Raw genomic sequence first — 20,092 nt, forward strand, 5'->3', positions numbered from 1 at the left:
CTGCAGTTTTTCTGGTCCATGTTGCATCCTGAGCCTTTCATCCATCCCCGTCCGTCCCAGTGAGCTGCCTCTATTTCTCTGCCATCTCCAAGGTTCCCGAGCCCCTGACCAGAGCTCAGTGTGCTCCTGAGTCAAAAGTTATTGGAGGGAGCCTGAGGCAAAGAGGCATCGAAGAAAACTGCAATTGTTTAGAAACCTTCGAGGCCAAGCTCTGTATTGTTCAGGCTCCTGTAACTCATTGGGCAGCAGGGGTGGTGGCCATGAGGTATGGGGCTCTGTTTCTTTCATTCTTTTTGTTCTTTTTTGAGATTTGTCCAGTTAATTCCTCAATCAGTTTATTAATTACAGTCTTATTTATAGTTTTAAAAGATTAATCCTTGGACCCATTACCTTAATGATTTGTAAAGATACCGCCTGATTCATATCACCTCGCACAAACGGGTTGAAACTTGAATGAAAACAAAATGTTTATATATATGATTCTAAGTTATTGAGTCAGTTCCAGTTTCTGTGGGAGGTCACCAGTGTGGTGAGTGGAGCGGGGTCCACTGTGGAGAGGTTTAGAGGAAGACTTTGCTTTTTTTCCCATGTACCTTAGCCACTTAGCTCAGCTAATTTACTTCACTTATTCAAGAATCACTTATGGAGGGAGTGCCCTGGCACTGGACACACAGCCATCAAGGAAGCCAACAGCGCTCCTCCCTTCAGAGTTCACATCGCAGGGGTCAAGCTGGGTAATAGACAACTAGACCTATAACAAGATGCCAAGTGGTATGGTCAGTGTGATGAAGGAGATGAAACTGGGTAAGGGGATTCAGAGTAGCTGGGATGGAGGCAGGGTTGGTTTAAGTTAGGGAACGTCTCTGCTGCTGCTGCTGTTGCTAAGTTGCTTCAGTCATGTCCAACTCTGTGCGACCCCATAGACGGCAGCCCACCAGGCTCCCCTGTCCCTGGGATTCTCCAGGCAAGAACACTGGCTTTCAGGAAGCAGCATTTGAGTGGAAACCCATTTGAAAGAGGGAGCAGCCTTGTGGGTGGCTTGGTGAAGACCACGCTTTACATGTGGCTATGGTCTGTCTCCCTGGGGAAGGGAGAGAGAAAATGAGGCTATATAGGCAGAACCTCCCCCACCCTCTCTCCAGATCTTAGCAGGTGGCTGGCATAAGATCTCAGCATTGTGTGCACTCCTGGTTGACCAGAAGGCTGGTGTCTTTCCTTTCCAGAGGGTGGGGCCTGGGGCAGTGATGTTCCTGAAACTGCTGCCTGGGAGTGAGCATGAACCTTGGGGGCTTGATGCAGGATTCTCATTGGTTATACCTGTGTGTGTGTGGGGACGGGGGGCGGGGAGGGGGGGAGTATACTGTGGAAAAGGAACGGACATAACAGCCTTCAGTAAATGCCAGTTAATCTGAATGGCTGTGCCTTGTGCAGCTGAGCCCTGCACCAACATCTTAACATGTCTATGTGTGTCACATACCCTCATTTTCCAGACCAGAAAACTGAGATGTGGAGTGATGAATAACTTGCCAACTGTGTGTCTTCTTGGGCCTCTCGTCAGTTGTGCTGAGAGAGGTGGAGGTGAAGAGAATCTTCCCTGAATATCTGTTCAGTGACATGAAGAGAGATGGGTGTTTGAAGTATCTTAGGCCTCTCTTGGGTGCACATCCCTGTGGAATGTCAGCCCTGGGAGGCAAAGCGAGTGCTCAGCCCCTGGCTCAGTGAGGGCTTGTTGGGACCTTTGGTGGGTGCCCCAGGGTCTCTGGTGGCTATGGAGTAAGAAGGCTAGAGGAGGTGGTCACTTTCATTTCCCAGGTGTCTCCTGACTTCCAAGGTGAAGCACAAGTTTTCAGGGCAGAACTGGACATGGGGCCCAAGTCAAAACAGGAATGCACAGAAAGAGACGCTGGGGCCTGCAGCCAGAGTTGGAGGACAGAGGAGGCAGCTTGGTGTCTTGCCTGGCTCAGCCAGCTAAAGAGCAAGCTAGTTAGTTACCGGTCCAACTTGGCTCCTTATCCCAACACCCCACCTCCACTTCCAGCCAGCATATAGTAACTTTATTGGTCTGAATTTGCTGGTAGAACCCCAAGCTCTAATTTCAACTCCAATTCTGAGCTCCATAATATTTTCCTGGAAACTGGAGGAGAGTACTGACCTGGCTTTGAAGCAGATTGAAATGTCTGTAGGTTGTAGAGATGGCAGTTGGGGTCTTGTGTTCCAGTCTCTGCTGCAGTGTTAACCAAGGGAGTGACCTTGGACAAGGTGCTTAACCTCTCCGAGCCTGTTTCAGTGAACCAGTGAATTTGCTCAGTTGTGTCCGGCTCTTTGTGATCTCATGGACTGTAGCCTACCAGGCTCCTCCATCCATGGAATATTCCAGGCAAGAGTCCTGGAGTGGGTTACCATTTCCTTCTCCAGGGGATCTTCCCAACCCAGGGATTGAAGCCAGGTCTCTCACAATGCAGGCAGACACTTTACCATCTGAGCCACCAGGGAAGCCCCCAGGCCTGTTTGTCCATCTGTGAAGGGAGGTAGTGCTTGCCTGTACCTTGGAGTTTTGCTCTGAGGATTAATTGAAAAGATATTTGCAAAGTGCTTACCCCCATCACAGCCTGCATGCTGGGGGGCTTGCTGGGGTCATCATCTGGTACTTAGGATTGACTCAGGTCACTCCATCACTTCCTTGTGCTCCTATCAAAAAGGTGTGCTCAGACACACTGGAAGTTCTTCATTCAGATTTGGGGACTTCAGTGGTGTGGATGTTATTCTTTTTGGAGACCATCTTATTAGACAAATCTGGATAATGGAGTTGACGATCAGTTTATGGTGAGACAGAGGCCAAGTTGAACTGCTGCAGAGACCTCTTGCCCAACTGTAGCCCCCGTTCTCTCCCAGCAGTACCCCCACATGCTCAGGGCCGCCACTCCCTAAGGGGCACGTGACACCTTTGGAACTTGGCTGCTTCAGCTCACTGTTCTGATGCACCTTCACCCCAGGTCCCCACTGGTTCCTGTAACAGAATGAACCTGACAGCCCAGTGAACCTGACATCCATTTTCAAATCTTTGCTCCTGCTATTCCCACTACCTGGGATGCTGTTTGGCTCTTCTCCACTTTCACAGCTTGCCTTAACTACCCAACTCCAGTGGCCTCTTCCTTTTTCTTCTGTTTTGGCTAGAGAAAGAAATTATCTTTTGCATGGCATGCCCTGATTGTTTCTTAATAAACAGAAAAGCAAGCAAATCAGAAATTAGAGTAAATAATGAAGTTCCACCTCCCTCATTGCAGGCTTACATCCAGAAAGAACATTTATGATCAGCTGGCTGTGTATTTCTGTTACAATCTTACATAACAAGTTTGTTTACCTGTGTATATATATATTTTTAAGGCTAACACAGTCATCACTTATTTTGTATGTATTCTTCTCCAGCCGTGTTCTTTTTTTTCCATTTAACCATAGGTCCAAGAGCACCTTCTCTGTCCATATGCTGTCTTGTTTTTACCTGCCCTGGCTCTCACCTTCCTCTGGAAGAGTGTACAAATTTATGTGGAAATGCGTTTTCACTTCTCTTAGGTATATACTGAGCAGTGGAATTGCAGGTTGTATGGTGACTCAATGATTAACATTTTGAGGAACTGCCAAATGTTTGCCTTATGGCTGTTCCATTCTGCAATCCCACCGGCAGTGTGTGAGGGCTCCAGTCACTCCACGTCCTCACTGATGCTTACCACTGTCCATCTTCTTGATCACTGCCATTCTAGCCCAGGTGAAGTGATCTCATTGCAGTTTTTATTTTCATTTTCCTAACAGTTAGGGGTGTTAAATATGTTTTTTTAACCGCATTTTTTTAAAGCAGTGTTGGGTTTGTAATGAAATTGAGAGGAGGGTACAGAGATTTCCCCCTTGCTCCCACACATGCCTCGCTCACCGGCATGCTACATTCATCACCAAGGATGAACTTGCAGTGGCAACTTCTGTAGTTTGCCTAAGGGCTCCTCGCTTTTGGTATTCTACTTTCAGTGGATTTGGGTGAATGTACAATGCCATATACCCGTCTTAACAGAATCATACAGAATATTTCAGTACTGTAAAAACCCTCTGTGCTCTGCCTGTTCATACCTTCTTCCACCCCTGCCGTATTCACCAGTCTTTTTGTTGTCTCCACGGTTTTGCCTTTTCTAGAATGTCATACTGTTGGAATCATACACCGTGTATCCTTCTCATTTTGGCTTCTTTCTCTTAGTAATGTGAACTTAAGACTTCCCATGTCTTTCCATGAATTGATAGCACATTTTTAGCGCTGAATGACATTCCATTGTCTGGGTGTATCCCAGTTTATTTTTCCCTTTACCTACTGAAGGCCATCTAGGTTGCTTCCAAGTACTGAGAATTATGAATAAAGCCTCTATAAACATCTATGTGCAGTTTTTGTGTGGACATAAGCTTTCAGCTCTTTTGGGTAAACACCAGGGAGTGGATCATATGATAAGGGTGTCCTTAATTTTTGTGGTTTTTTTTTGGCTGTGCTGGGTTTTTATTGCTACATGTGTCTGTCTTTCTTTGCAGTGAGCGGGGGCTGCTCCTCGCTGCAGTGCCTGGGCTTCTCACTGCAGTGGTGTCTCTTGTTGTGAGCATGGGCTCTAGGCACGTGGCCTTCACTTGTCTGGCTTCAGTGGGTGTGGCTGGTGTGCACAAGAGCAAGGGCTCAGAAGTTGTGGCCCACGGGCTTAGTTGTGCAGCATGTGGGATCTTCCCAGACCAGGGATCGATCCCACGTCCCCTGCACTGGCAGGTAGATTCTTAACCCCCAGATCACCAGGGAAGCCCGAGTGTGTTTAGTTTTTTAAGAAACCTTCTAACTGTCTTCCCAAGTGACTGTACCATTTTGCATTCCCAGCAACAGTATATGAGAGAGTGCCTGTTGCTCCACCTGCTAGTCAGCATTTTGTTGTTGGTATTTTGGATTTTAGCCTTTGTCATAGGTACGTAATGGTATCCTCCTTGCTGTTTTGCTTTATGTTTCCCTGTTGTCATGTGATGATATGTAGCATCTTTTCCTATGCTTACTTGCCACGTGTGTATCTTCTTTGTCGAGGTGTCTTTTAAGGTCTTTGGGCCATTTTTCATCCAGATTGTTTCTTCTTATTCAGTTTTAAGAGTTCTTGGTATATTTTGTGTAACAGTCCTTTATCACTTGTGTCTTTCACAAATACTGTCTCCCACTCTGTGGCTTATCTTCTTTTACTCTTGGTATTATCTATCGCAGAGCAGAATTTTTTTTAGTTTTATGAAGTCCAGTTTATTATTTCTTTCATGGATTGTGTTTTTGGTGTTGGATCCAAAAATTCATCACCATTACAAGGTATGCTAGGCTTTCTACTCGTTATTTTTTGGGAGTCCAGACATTTGCATTTTACAAGGTCTGTGATATATCTTGAGTCAATTTTTGTGAAGGATGTGATGTCTATGTCTAGATTTTCTTTTTGTGTGTGGATGTTCAGTTGTTCTCAGCACCATTTGTTGAAAAGATGGTCTTTGTCCCATTGTATTGCCTTTGTCCTTTGTCAAAGATCAGTTGACTGTATTTATGGGGGTCTGTTTCTTGGCTCTCTGTTCTGTCCATTGATTTTTTTTTTTTTTGGTCTCATCTTTTGCCAATACTGTGCTGTTTTGATTACTGGAGCTTTATAGTAAATCCTGATGTCTTGTAGTGTCAGCCCTCCAACTTTGTTCTCCTTTAGTATTGTGTTGATTGACTATCTTTTAATGTGTTTATCAGCCATTTGTATATCATCTTTGGAGAAATGTCTGTTCAGATCTTTTGCTTATTTGAAAAACTGGGTTGTGTTTTTACTATTGAGTTATAAGGTTCTTTATATATTTTAGATTCAGTCCCTTATCAGATAGATACATAATTTTTCAGTATTTTCTGCCATTCTTTGGGTTGGTCTTTTTACTTCTTTGATGGTGTCCTTTGAAGCCCAAGGTTTTAATTTAGGTGAAGCCAACTTACCTATTTTTCTTGTGTTGCTTCTGCTTTTGGTGTCTTAACTAAGAGACTTTTACCTAATCTAAGATCATAAAGACTTATGGCTAAATTTTCTTCTAAGGATTCTACGGTTGTAGCTCTTATATTTAGGTCTTTGATCCATTTTGGGTTAATTTTTGTGTGTGGTGTGAGGTGGACCAGTACAGCTTCATTCTTTTACATGTGGATACCCTGTTGACCCTGCACAGTCTGTTGAAAAGACTGTTCTTCTATTGAATTGTTTTGACATCCTCGTCAGAAATCAGTCACAAATGTGTTTATTTTTGCATTCTCAGTTCTATTCGATTGATCTATATGTCTGTCCTTATGATACTACCATTGTCACTACTGTCTTGATTATTATACCCTTGTTCAGTTCAGTTCAGTCGCTCAGTCGTGTCTGACTTTTTGCGACCCCATGAATCGCATACCCTTGTAGTAAGTTTTGAAATCAACAATTATGAATTCTTTCAAGTTTGTTCTTTTCTGTGATTGTTTTGGCTCTTTTGGGTCCCCATATGAATTTTAAGATCAGCTCGTCAATTTCTGCAAAAAAGACAGCTAAGTATTTGACAAGGGTTGTACTGAGTCTGTAGTCAGTGGAAAGTTTGACAGTCTCATCAATACTAAGTCCAGTCCTGAAATACTTTTCCTGGGTGCGTCATTCACCTCCACAGGTCATTGTCTTATGGGGACACACTCAGAGGCCCACTCTTCAGGCTGCACAGACAAAAATCCAGGAACATCAGCATCTTTTTTAATTGTTGAAGAAAGTGAAACCATACAGTGTAGTGTTTAAGGCTGAAGACCTTGGATAAAACATTTAACATCTGATTTTGTGGAATGGGAGTGCATCTGGCACTGACCAAGCATACGACCAATCTGCTCCCTTTACTCTGAGGGTGTGATGAAGATCCCTAAAGATCCTCCCCAATTCCTCCGCCTCCATGCCTTGAGAAGTGTGGTGAGAACTAAGGACGCCACACCCTGGAGGTACCAGGGAATGGTGGAAAGCATTGGAGTAAGGCTGCATTTTAACTTGTTTTATCTACTAGGCAAATAGATTGCATTTAATGGGAGGGTTTTTGCTGCTAAAGCAATCCACCCCCATCATAGTTTGAAGAATGGAATAAAAATAAGAACAGAATACTATCACATATTAAAAGATTAGTTTACACCCCTACATGCACTTATGTGTTCCAGATGTAATGCCTTGGCACAAGTCCAAGGTTGTATTCTCACAGAAGAAGAAACAAGAAGCACAGCACCTACACGTGCATCTGTAGGAACCTGGTTTTCTGAATTTAAGGAACAACCTGGGGACTCCATTGGAAACTGCAAATCCACTCACACCTCAGCTTACTCTAAGCTGGGACAAAGAGCTCCATTTTAAACAAAACAGTGCTAATGCATGTGTGTGTGTATTTGTGTTTGTCTGTGGTGGGAGATTGGAGTTGTTTATCACTGTTGTTACAAAAAAGTTGGGGCAGAGTTTTTCATTTTTGGAGGGGAAAAACTTAGAGGCAATAGAAATTATTCTGAGATCTTCAAAATCTAAGCTCCTTTGGTTTAACAGATTCCCTTTACCTAAACTGTAAGAACAGTTCCTAGGGATTTCATTTCCATTCTTAAGTGAGGGGGGTGTGTGCCTGCATGTGCGGCTGGAAAGTTAGGGGAAAAACACAGTGACATAACCCAGCCCCCAAACAAGGAATCGCATTACAGAGCTGAGGTTCCAGCCTCAGGAGCTGCAGCTTAACTGACCTTGAGTAACCTCTTCTTATGACACATCTCTGGAGGGTGGGACTGGGGGAGAGAACTGTGTCTCTCCAGCATGGCTTTAATTTTACAAAAGCCCTGTGCAGCCTTGCAGACTCAAGTGGTTTTCTTAGCAAATCACATTTCATGTGTTCTGGGCTGGGCAGGGCCTCACTAATCCTTGGCCAGCATTGTGAGTCAGAAAATATTTAAATGACCGCCTGAGTCCTTTGAGGAGAGAGAGTTGGCAAGTTATCTTAGGGAGCTGAAGTGACTCTTAAACAGCATTGCAGGAAACAGGCGTAAAGTTGACACCAATGTTAGCAGCTTTCTTTTACTATTACCTCTTAGAGTGAGAGAATAATGACAATGCTACCAAATTTTATTGAGCACTTACTACATGGTGGAATCTGGCTTGTTTAACTCTATTGGTTTAAATGTGAATTTTGTCTAAAAAAAGTTCCTGTACCTTCACAGAAACATCTTGAATAATGTTTGATGAAATATCTGAGCCTTAGGGTCTAGCCAAATTGATATTTAAAATGAAGTATCACAGAGGTTAAGATACTGTTTGAAGTTGTTCAGAAGAAAGGAATAAGGTGATGGGAAGCAGAAGCGTGGTACTGTTACAGCTGGGAGGACTTTCAGAAAGGACTCCGTCTGCCATGACTAATTGCAAAATAAGGCCTTCCCTCTGCAGTTACGGAGCGACAGAAAGTATGGATTGGCAGATGGGGTGAGGGCCGGAGTGGCTCAGATTTTCTGCCTTTGAGTTGAACGGATTTTTCTTACATTTCACTTTTAGATCACAGGCCTGAAAATTCATGGCCCTAACTGAGCAGGGCCATTTATCTGCAGCTACTGGGTGCTGGTTCACTAGTTTGATCTCAGTTGCTTTATGTGCTAATGAGGCATTTGTGTTTTAGCCTAAACTTGGGAGACTGCTCCTGTCTCCTGAGCCACCAGCTGCCACACAGCTGTGGTGGCCTGTGGGTCACTGGCCACAGGAACTGTTGGTGCCCGGGGCTGTCTGTGGGGGAGCTCAGGCTGCATGTGTAAACGTGGTGTCCCAGACAACATTATTACAGTTTTAATTGTATCTTTTTTTTTTTAATTGAGATATGTCACATACCATAAAATCAACCACATTAAAATACACCATCTAGTAGTAGTTTTTGGTATATTCACAAGGTTGTGCAGCTGTTACAACTGTCTGATTCCAGAATATTTTCATCATCACAGAGTACATTTATTTTTAAATAAATATTCAATAACACTGTCCCATGATGAGGTCTGTCCCATCAGTACATAAACACGCATGCTGTTATTTTTTCCAATTTAAAGAAAAAAAGAAAACAACCCACGTCCTTCTTTCCTTCAGTCAGACTGCCATTTCTTTTCAGTTGAGAGCAAACTTTCTTGAAAGAATTGTCTGCACTTGCTGACTCCCAATTATTTGCCCCCCTGCGCTTTCTCAGTATTTTTTCATAAAAAAAGTGATAAACTATACATAACATAAAATTTACCATCCTAGACATCTCTAAGTGTTCAGTTTAGTGTTAAGTATGTTCACACAGTTGTGCAGCCGTTTCCTGGACTTTTTCATCTTGCAGAACTAAAACCCGATATTCATTAAATGACTGTGGTCCATTTCTCCCTCTCCCCAGACCCTAGTAGCCACCACTCTGTTTTCTGTCTCTATGAATTCACTACTCTAGATGCCCCCTACAAGTAGACTCAATATGTGTATTTATTTGTGAGGCAGTATTTGTCTTTCTTGGTGACTGGCTTCTTTCGTTTAATGTCTTCAGTTTACATCCAAGTGGTAGCATGTGTCAGAATGTGCTTTGTTTTTTCCCTGAGGCTGAATAGTATTCCATTGTATGTAAAAGATCACATTTTGATTATCCATTCATCTGTCGTGGAGGCATTTGGTTTGCTTCCACTTTGGCAGTTGGATAATGTTGCCATCACAATTCTCTCTTTCTTCTTCTTTTTTTAATATTTTGGTTGTGCTGCACAGTATGTGAGATGTTACTAGTTCCCCCAACCAGGGATCGAACCTGGGCCCCCTGCATTGGCAGCGAGATGTCTTAACCACTGGACCACCAAGGAAGTCCCACAATAGTCTTTTGAGCCCATTATTCCTCATGAATATCTCTTGCCCAGGTCTGCAGTGACTGCCGTGCTCTTCATCCCAGTGGCCCCTTCTCCAGCCCCCTCCTTCTTGGCTATCAGCAGTGTTTGACAGTTGGTCATTTTCTCTTCCCTGAAGCTCTTTCTTTACCTCGCTTCCAGGACACTGGTCTTCTTCCCACACCTCAGTTGAGGGCAGTTCTGTCACTGCTCGTCACCCCCTGCTGCTACCACCCTCGTCCAAGCCCCTCTTCAACGTAACGGGGTTTCTCACTTCCTTCACCTTTACTGAGATATCACCTTCTCTGGCCATCATATCTAAACTGTGAGCACTACCCCCGCACTCCTCTCTACCTTTCTAGATTTATTTTGTCTCTTAACTTCTGTCACTGTCCAGTGTAGCGTATATTTTGCTCATTCATCTTATCCGTTTTCTGCCTCCCCTACTAGAATGGAAATTGCATGAGGGCTGGGGTTTTTCTTCTGTTTTGCTCCCTGCCATATCCCCCACACTTCGCCTGGCTCTGAGTAGATGCTCAGTAAATATTTGTTGAACCAGTAAATAAAATTTTGAAAAATAGAGATTAAAAGCCATTTATGATTCTTTCATTATGATACAGTTCTTGCCATATTTTCTTACATGTGAATTGTTACATATAAGTGGGTCTGTATTTGTGTGTCCTGTTTTTTCCCAGCAGACATTACTCCATAAGACTTCTTTTTTTCTTAAGTTGCTACATAATCTTCATGATTACTTGCTGAACAGCTGCATATTGTTTTCACTGAATGGATGTAGCAGTTTTATTTAACCTTGTTGTTTTGTTTAGCACTATTGGGCAGCGTCCAATTTGTTGCTATTGGAGATTACACCACAGTGTGTGTCGGGCATTTGCCCTGCCTCCCTCCCTCTCCTCTGAAAAGAGTCCTCATTCTTTTGATCCCAGGAGGGGACTGCAGCCCAGGCTGGGCCCGTCATGGTTCCCCAGCCACTTGGCTGTGGTGATTGGTCCAGGGATGCATATAGACCCAGCCAGGACAGGCCATGGGCTTCCCTCGGGTCACCCTGACTCGAAAGTGGCAGAATAGATGCTCAGAGGCACCAGAGCTGTAAGGGGGGGCCCCCTTCCTCAGAGAGAATGGAGTGGTGACTGTATAAGGAGGGAGATGGGCCCATCGCCCGTGATCCAGTGCCTGGGCTGAGCTGTTTCGTTATGCTTCCAACAAATTCCCCTTTTCACTGATGTAGATGGAATTGGATTTCTCACTGCAAAGAGAGAGTCTAGAATGATCCAACTCAATGAGCATCCCCACTCACTCCTACCCCCTGCCCCCATTCCCTTTTTTAGTTCTTTAGTCCAGAGCAAGAAAAGAGGTTACAGGGTACCTAAGGCATCTTTCGGGACAGAAAATGCATTTTAGCAGAAGAGCTCAATTATTATTATTTTTTTGGTCATACTGGGGAGATAGTGTGAAAGCATCATTGATCTGTATTCAGATGCTGGCACTGCTGTCCAGTAGGGGTAACCTCAGTTTATTTGTCTGTAAAATGGGGGTGAAAATAATCACACCCTACCTCAAGGAATTGTTTTGAGGACTAAATGAGTTAACACACACACACAAAATCTTCAGAATGGTGTGTAGCAGAGTGAAGGAACGCTCACTGAGCATTAGCTGTGGCAGTTGCTGGGTTATGATGCCCAACTCTTAAAAAGGTGTGCATGCTCAGTCATGTCCAACTCTTTTTTCAGCCCCATGGACTGTGGTCCGCCAGGCTCCTCTGTCCATGGAATTTTCCAGGCAAGAATGCTGGAGTGAGTTGCCATTTCCTCCTCTAGGGGATCGTCCCGACCCAGGGATCAAACCCGTATCGCTGTATCACTTGCATTTGCAGGCAGATTCTTTACCACTGAACCTTGGGAAGCCCATCTTAAAAGGGCAAGAGGAGTTAAACAGAACTCCCATGTGATGTACTAACAGCAATTCCATTCCTGTGTGTACACCCATAAGAAGTGGGTGTACCCATAAATGTATCCAGAGATGCTTGCACACACAGATTCATACCAGTGTTATTCAGAGTAGCTGAAAAGTACAAACAGCTCGTGTGTCCATTGGCACATGAATGGACAGAATATGGCGCATGCATTCAATGGCACGTTACTCAGCCACAGAAAGGGAGGAAACAAGCCACAGCTTGGATGTACCTTGAAAACACAATGCTAAGTGAAGTAAGCCAGGCACAAAGGGACAGACATTGTATGATTCCACTTCTATGACGTATGAATAGGCAAGTTCATATAGATAGAAAGTAGAATGAAGGTTACTGGGGCAAGGGGGAGGGAGGCCCCCGCTATGAATTAAGCAACTCATGTTTAATGAGTATGGAGCTTCTGTTTGGAATGATGAAAAAGTTTTGAGATGGATAATGGTGATAGTTGTACAACATTGCTAGTGTACTTAGTGCTCCTGAATTGTACACTTAAAAATGGTTAAAATGGTAAATTTCATGTTGTAAATTTTTCCATCCCACTCCCCCCCCCAAATGTAAGAGTAGTTAGAGGGTGTGAATGGGTGTGAACTATGGTGGGTCTCCTGGACTTTTTCTTTACATTCTCAAGTTAACTCAAAATGAAGCAAACCACAGTGGAAAAAACGGCACAGACTGAAACAGAATGGGTGGTGGTGGCGGCAATGGGGTGAACTACCCAGGAGCCCCACAGCATCCTTCCAGTGTTCGACACTGCAGGCTGGGACCTGGCGTGGGACGAGCAGGCCACCAGGCCAGAGGGTGGGAGAGGAGGGACAAGGACAGGGTCCAAATGAGTGTTCCTAGTGACTATGTCAGTCCTGTCTTGGGTCAGATGGGCCCAACCCAGAGCTAGAGACCATGTGAGTCACAGCTCACCCTCCAGGGAACAAAGGGATGTGGCAGGGAGGGGCTGGGCTGTGACTCAGAGGCCTTGGTCTCTGTGAGCTTCCTGCCAGGTGTGTGGAGGCCCCCTCCGACTCCCTGATTGGCTTCCCCTGTGGGGGTGGAGGCAGGGGTACCCACTTCTGTGCAGGCATTGAGAAGGCTCCCCAGCAGAGCCTTAAAGTTGTCCAGAGTTCTTTCCCTGCTCATTTTTGGAAATACAAACACAATAATAATAGCAGCAACATTGCTTGAGCAATATGCTCAAGCTCAGAGCTCTGTGCATTTAATCTTCAAGCTTCATCTCACCTTGTCAGCTAGTCTTATCAGTCCCACTTTACAGAAGAGAAAATGGGCTTGTAGGGATGAAGCAACTTGCCTGAGGCCACACAGGCTGCACGTGGCAGAGATTCAGGAGGCTGGACTTGTAACCATGACAACACATAAACACACACACACACACATTCACGCAAGATTAGACTCCAATACGTGACTTTATCTCTGGGTCTTAGTTTTGAAGACAACTTTAATACTTTTTTCTTTGTGCTGATGAAAAAAAGTTGGAAAATACAGATAACAAGTATATTTAACAACAAAAAGATCACTCAGTATGGTTGCATTTTAGCATTTCAGTTCACTTTTAACGGTTCCTTTGGGATCCTGAAGAATGGATGACATTAAACAAAGCCAGTGAGTACTCAGTGCCCCTCACTCTGCAGGGCACTGTGAGTATCACAGTCATGACAGTTCTGTCCAGTGTTTGTAAAATGGTGATGGTATTTCAGAAGGACCAGGCTCCTTTGGAACAAATTACTTTAAATATTCCAATAAATAGGTGTAGTATAGTTTGCCCTGGAGGGAGCAAGCTATAATATAATACTTGTTTCTAAGGCATTGTTTTTCTGTGTGTAAAAGGCTACATGTCTTGTTTAATGAAAAGAAGCTTGTTCCTTCAGTATTTTATTTGAAAGAGATTGTGGAAAATATGTAATTTTCCCCTGCTTACCGCCACTTCTTAATGAATGTGGCAATGATGAGAACAGGACCAAAAAGTTAAAATCCAATGAACAGGGGGGAAGGGAGATTCATCTTAGCCCATAGTTTAAATCTCATCTCCTGAAATTTTATTGGAGTTAACCAGTTGGCAAACTGACTCATCGAGGTAGCCCATCCTTGACTTTTTTCCTGTCTGTCTAGTATCAACAGAAAAATCAGTAAGAGTAAAATTTAAGTACCCAGTTTTTTGTCCATTACAGTAAGAGACATTCATTTATACATTCATTCAACAAGTACATACTGAGTGATATGATGGCTGGGGTTTAGTTCATTGGGAGGGGTATAGAAGAAAAAAGGAATGACTTGACTATGGAGGTTGTATGATGGGTACATTTTTTCCTGCTTTTGTATGTGTTTGAACTTTTGCATTCAAAACACTTTGTGTGTTTTGATATTGAGCATTTCAGCCTTGGGCCAGGCCATATACTAGGTGGTGGGGATGCCTTGATGGTCAAGACAGGCTCAGGTTCTGCCGTTTTAGAATCAGAAGACACTCATTCAGGAAGCAAGTGCTAATCAAATAGTCACATGAATGTAAGTAAAATTACAGCTGTGATAAGTGCTGAGAAATCACCAGTTGAGATGCAAAAGTCTGCAGTGTCAACTCCATTTCACCCAGAACTGGTCGGGGTACGAAGTCCTCAGCTTGAGGCAGCATGAAGGGAGCAGGTGTGTGTGTATGTATATGTGTATGCACATGGACATACACGCAAGCGTGCATTTGTACGCAAGCTCAGTAAAGGCTGAGAGGCTGTGGTTCGTTGTCTGTCTGAACCATGGTGTGATAGAAGGAATTCAGAGTAGACCAGCTAACTGAATGCTCTTCTAGAGAACTTCTGTGTTTAAGAAGATAACAGAGCATAATCCTCCAATGAATTCTGATTCTGATTAGAAAAAAAAATCCGAACTTTTTCTCACCTTTCACTGCGTACTCTGCCCCTCCCCGTCATGCCTTCTAATCCCCATCCCTGCTGTTTCTCAGTCTGTGTACACCATTCCTCCTGTCTAGAATGCTCTAACCCCTGCTCTTCTCAGGGCCAGTTCCTTTCCATATATAGGTCTTGGCTCAAATGTTGCAATGGAGTCCTTCTCTTAGCACTTCCCTCTGTTTACTTTCTCTTCCCCCATTTTTTCTTAGTCTCTTCCCCAGGCTGTGAGCATGGTGACACAGGGGTGTGACCCATAGCGTCACTCACCCCCAGCCAGTACATGCAGACAGTGGGTGCTCAGCACATCTGACAGCCAGGTGCTACCTTACATCATCCCTGTGCATATTCCTACTTGATTAGTTTGCATTTCAAAAGGATTTTGACCCATGGAGAGTTGTCAAAATGGACTTAAAGGAAGTTATTGAAGCTTAATATGAGATGAGAGTACTTTGTGTATGGTCTGTGTCCAGAAATTCAAACAGTAGGGTCATGTACATCTGAATTCTCTTGGGCTGCAGGAGGTGAGGTGAAATGAGATGCTTCTGCCGGCTCCAGTTCAAGGAAAGGGGTATTTGGGAAGCCCCATCTGTCTCACGGAGAAGGCAATGGCAACCCACTCCAGTACTCTTGCCTGGAAAATCCCATGGACGGAAGAGCCTGGTGGGCTGCAGTCCATGGAGTCGGTAAGAGTCGGACATGACTGAGTGACTTCACTTTCACTTTTCACTTTCATTCATTGGAGAAGGAAATGGCAACCCACTCCAGTGTTCTTGCCTGGAGAATCCCAGGGACGGCGGAGCCTAGTGGGCTGCTGTCTATGGGGTTGCACAGAATTGGACATGACTGAAGCGACTTAGCAGCAGCAGCAGCAGCAGCAGCATCTGTCTCGGGAGATGATAGAAGAAGGGGGACCTTGTCTTCTGATTTGTGGTCACAGCTGACAGGATATTACCCTAAAAGTATGTCCCACCACCCTTACTTCATACCTTATATAAAAATAGCTCAAGATATGTTAAGGAACTAAATATAGGAGGCAAGTAAGTGGGGCTTCTAGAAGATAATAAAGAAGAATATCTGTATCAAATTAGATGAGGCACAGCTTTCTTAAACAAGACACAAAAAAGCACTGCCATAAAGAAAAAGTTTATAAATTGGACTTCATTGAAATTAAGAACTCTTGTCAACAGTGATGTGAACATGGATGGACTTAGAGGGTATTATGCTAAGTGAAATAAGTCAGAGAAAGATAAATACTGTATGATACCACTTGTATGTGGAATCCATAAAATACAACAGACTGGTGAGCAAAACGAAAAAGCAAACTCACAGATACAAAGAACAAAGAGGGAAAGGGGAGGGGTAAGATAGGGGTGAAAGTAAGTGAAAGTCACTTCAGCCGTGTCTGACTGTCTGCGACCCCGTGGGCCACCAGGCTTCTCTGTCTGTGGGATTCTCCAGATAAGAATATTGAGTAAGAAAGGGGTAAGGAATTTTAAAAAAGGTTATTATGGAATTATATGAAGTCATGTGTGTGAGACTTTTGAAAATTGTAAAGTACTGTAGAATTAAGAATCAGTTAAAAAAGTTTAAAAAAATGGAAAAATAAGATTAAGAACTCTTTATCAGGACTTCTCTGGTGGTCTAGTGGTTAAAAATCCACCTGCCAACGCAGGGGACATAGTGGGTTCGATCCCAGCCCCGGGAAGATCCCACATGCTGCAGAACAACGAAGCCGGTGTGTGCAGTGCGACTACTGAGCCTGTGTGCTCCACAACAAGAGAAGCACTGCAATGAGAAGCCTGTGCACAGCAATGAAGACCCAGCACAGCCAATGAATAAATTATATTTTAAAAAGAGTGAAAAAGCAAGCTATAGTCTGGGAGATAATATTTGAAATACATATGTCCAACAAAGTGTTCATATCCAGAAGGTATATAAAACTGCTACAGACCTGTAAGAAACAACCCAATTTAAAAAAGGCAAAAGATTTGAGCAAGCATGTCACCAAAGAGGATTCCAAAAGACAAGTAAACGTGTATAGAAAGGCACTTAACCTCAGTAGTCATCAGAAGATTTTAACCCCAGTAAGATACCACTATATCTCCTCCCAGAATAGCTACAATAAAATAGACTGACACAAAAGTGTTGGTAAAGACATGGAGCAACTGGAACTCTCATGTACTGCTAATGGGCATGTGCATTAGTACAACCACTTTGGAAAATCGTTTTGGCAGTGTCTACCCAAACTAAATCTATTCCTACTTATATGGCAATTCCACTCTCAGGTGTATACCCAACAGTAGTGAGTGCCTATGAGAGCCTGAGGACTTGCACAGGGAGGATCATGGCAGCTTTACTCATAATTACCAAAAGATGGAGACAACCCAAGTGCTCATCAACTAGCCACGTGAATGAGCAAGTTGTGGTATATCCATACAATGGAGTATACGCAACAGTGAAAAAGAACCTTTGGGTGGGGCGGGGGCATGAAGAAATGAGGGCTATAAATGTTTTATAATTTGATTTAGTTGGTGGTTATGCTGCTGCTGCTGCTAAGTCACTTCAGTCGTGTCCAACTCTGTGCGACCCCATAGATGGCAGCCCACCAGGCTCCCCTGTCCCTGGGATTCTCCAGGCAAGAACACTGGAGTGGGTTGCCATTTCCTTCTCTAATGCATGAAAGTTGGTGGTTATATTGGAGTATAAATATCTAAAAACATTAATAACTTGTACACATTAGATTTGTGTAGTTTATGTTGCAAACTATTTTGTTATGTATGCAAAATATATGGCAGTCTTTCTCTAGAGTTGGTGAAGGAAGGTTGGGGAGCTGAAACAGTGTCCGAGGCCAGGGCAGGCTGGAGGGGAGGCGAGGTTGGAGCCCGTGAGAGGCCGGATTTTCCCCTGCCATGGTGCTCTGGTGTGTTCCTCCTCGTCCTCACCCACCTCACACTCACAGCATGTGAGCAATAGCCACCATCACCACCGGTCCCTGGCACGAGGCTCCCTTTGCAGAAAGGGTTGGTGCTTGGGAGGGAGGACGGCTGGCTGTTCCTAACTGTGGTGCTGTTGAAAGGAGAGATGCATCTATCTGCTGCTGTCTTTGGAGTCCCTGAACATCCCATCCTGGAAGGGAGAGAACCCGCCTGTCGGCTAGCTTTACCCGAAGCTGATGGTTAAATGGTGATGGTGGTGGTTGGTGTTACTGGGTAGGTTGGAGGGGATCCAGTGAGGAGGTGGAACCTGCTTCTGTCTGCCTGGGCCTGACGCTTGGCACCCACACCTTGGGCTGATCCTCTGTAACAAATTAAAGTGTGTTGTGTAGATTGCCCAGGGCAGCTTTGTGGGTCTTCTGGGGCAGATCTCCAAGCTGAATGGCCTGAGGTTGCCTGGGCTGGGGTTGGTGCTCCAGAGGATCCCTGGCTCCATGCTTGGCTGCCCTTGCTGGTGTCTCTCTGACAGGCCTGGCTTCTTGAGAGAGAATAAGCACTCTGGTTGTGGATCTGAATGCTAGCATGGTTTGACTTTTATCTGTTTATATCTTTGTGGTCTGCCATGTTCTGTCAAAGTTTTAAGCTACTTTACCAAGAGGAGGTGAGGAAAGTGTAGGTGTTAAGAGTATCCGAGGCTCTGGAGCCGAAGTTCCCAGGTTCCCAGGCCTGACTGTACCAGGGACAGCTGGCAGCTTGTGCAGCACTGCGGCGCCTTGGCGGGTGGCCTTGAGCGAGTCGCTCTGTCCCTTTGTATGTCAGTCTCTCTGTTGGATGATGGAGGATGCATTTGCGATGAATCTGGATAACATGAGTAACAGTACCACCTCTGGGTTGTTGTGTGGATTTAGTGGGGCAATTAGTGTAAAGCGCTAAGACCTGGTACACAGTCCGTGCTCCTGATGTTAATGGCGGCGGCAGCAACAGTGAAGAGCATTTAGGCGGGCTGGAGTAGTAAAGGGCCCAGGGCCATCATGGGCCCAGCGTGTCAGCACTGGAGCTTACTTGACTTGTCAGGGCTCAGGGTATGTTCGATCACTTTCTATTTTTTATTATTCCTTCACCTGACCACAGGTCCTCCATCCCTTATCCACAGTTACAGAATCAAGACACAACTACATGATTTTTTTAAAAGTTTGATGCAAACTCATTGGATGCCCAGATCTGAGATAATAGGAGCCTCTTCAGAGTGTGCGGCAGAAAGTCACATGTTCAGCTGCAGAAATATTTGCGAACTTGACCGTGGATGCTCCACTTGACCCTGGTGCAGCTGTATGTAACATACTATACATACTTCCTATTACCTTTCTAAAATGCAGATGTTATGAGTTCTGAAATGCATTCAGCTCCAAGGGTTTGGAGGAGTTGTGGCTGTGGTTTATTCTCTCGGTGGCCAGTGAGGCCAGTTTCTCTTTTTTGCTAATATGAAGGGATCCTGCAATGAGTATCCTTGATAGACTTGGAATTGCTGGGTCAGCGAGCAGGCAGATTTTAAATTTTTGTTAGCTCTTGACAGATTGCCTTTCAAAGAGATCAGAGAAAATAGCAATTCAGTCCACCAGTAGCATGTGAGTGTGAATTTGGTCCCACTGCTCCCCTGCTTCCATGAGTCTCCTCAGCCACGCATGGTCCCAGGCTTACATCCTAGCTCCTCCCTGTCACGTTCGCAGGCCTCCCTTCCCAGTCTAGCCCTGGCCTGTCTGCCCAGACTGACTTTCTGGCCCTTCTGCTGCCACCCCACCATCCTTGAGCCTCTGACCAGCTGCAGAGTCCCTTGGTCAGTCAACCACCATAGTCCATCCCACCCCACACACCTCGGACTTAACCCTGGACTGGACAGAGCTCTGTGGCCTTGTCTTCTGGGGAGAGCTGAGGGTCTGAGCTGAGAGAATTTAGCCTGGAGGAGTGGAGGGGAAGCTCTGTGGGAAGTCCCAGAGGCAAACTTGGGAGGAAGATTTGCGTCTTCTGGCCGGTGGAAAGCCCTTGCAGAGGATTAAGCCAGGGAGTGACCTGGCTGACGGGACTCATACTTTATGCGTGTGCTCAGTTGCTAAGTCCTGGCCAACTCTTTGCGACCCCATGGACTGTAGCCCGCTGCGCTTCTCTGTCCATGGATTTTCCAGGCAAGAATACTGGAGTGGGTTGCCATTTCCTTCTCCAGGGGATCTTCTCAACCCAGGGATGGAACCCGTGTCTCTTGCATCTCCTGCATCGATTGGAAGATTGTTTACCACCAGCGCCACTGGGGAAGCCCACAGGCTATAATGGAAGGTTAAAGTGGTGTTAGCAG

General features: G+C 44.8%; 1 protein-coding gene across 8 annotated transcripts in view; it reads left to right on the top strand.

Moving 5' to 3' along the window:
* The window catches only part of ARHGEF3 (Rho guanine nucleotide exchange factor 3), a 314,253-nt gene that overhangs the window by 4,032 nt on the left and 290,129 nt on the right, over positions 1–20,092 (top strand). For 2 of the 8 annotated variants that reach the window (XM_044933923.2, XM_044933926.2), the window contains exon 1: positions 19,034–19,074. The exons of the other annotated variants lie outside the window; for them this stretch is intronic. In XM_044933923.2, coding sequence (XP_044789858.2) covers positions 19,049–19,074 — 26 coding nt within the window. In that variant the 5' untranslated portion in view covers positions 19,034–19,048. Of the gene's footprint in view, positions 1–19,033; positions 19,075–20,092 lie in introns of those variants that run through there. 8 annotated transcript variants of the gene reach the window in all.

Source organism: Bubalus bubalis, chromosome 21, assembly GCF_019923935.1.
Source record: "Bubalus bubalis isolate 160015118507 breed Murrah chromosome 21, NDDB_SH_1, whole genome shotgun sequence".
NCBI classification, from domain to species: domain Eukaryota; kingdom Metazoa; phylum Chordata; class Mammalia; order Artiodactyla; family Bovidae; genus Bubalus; species Bubalus bubalis.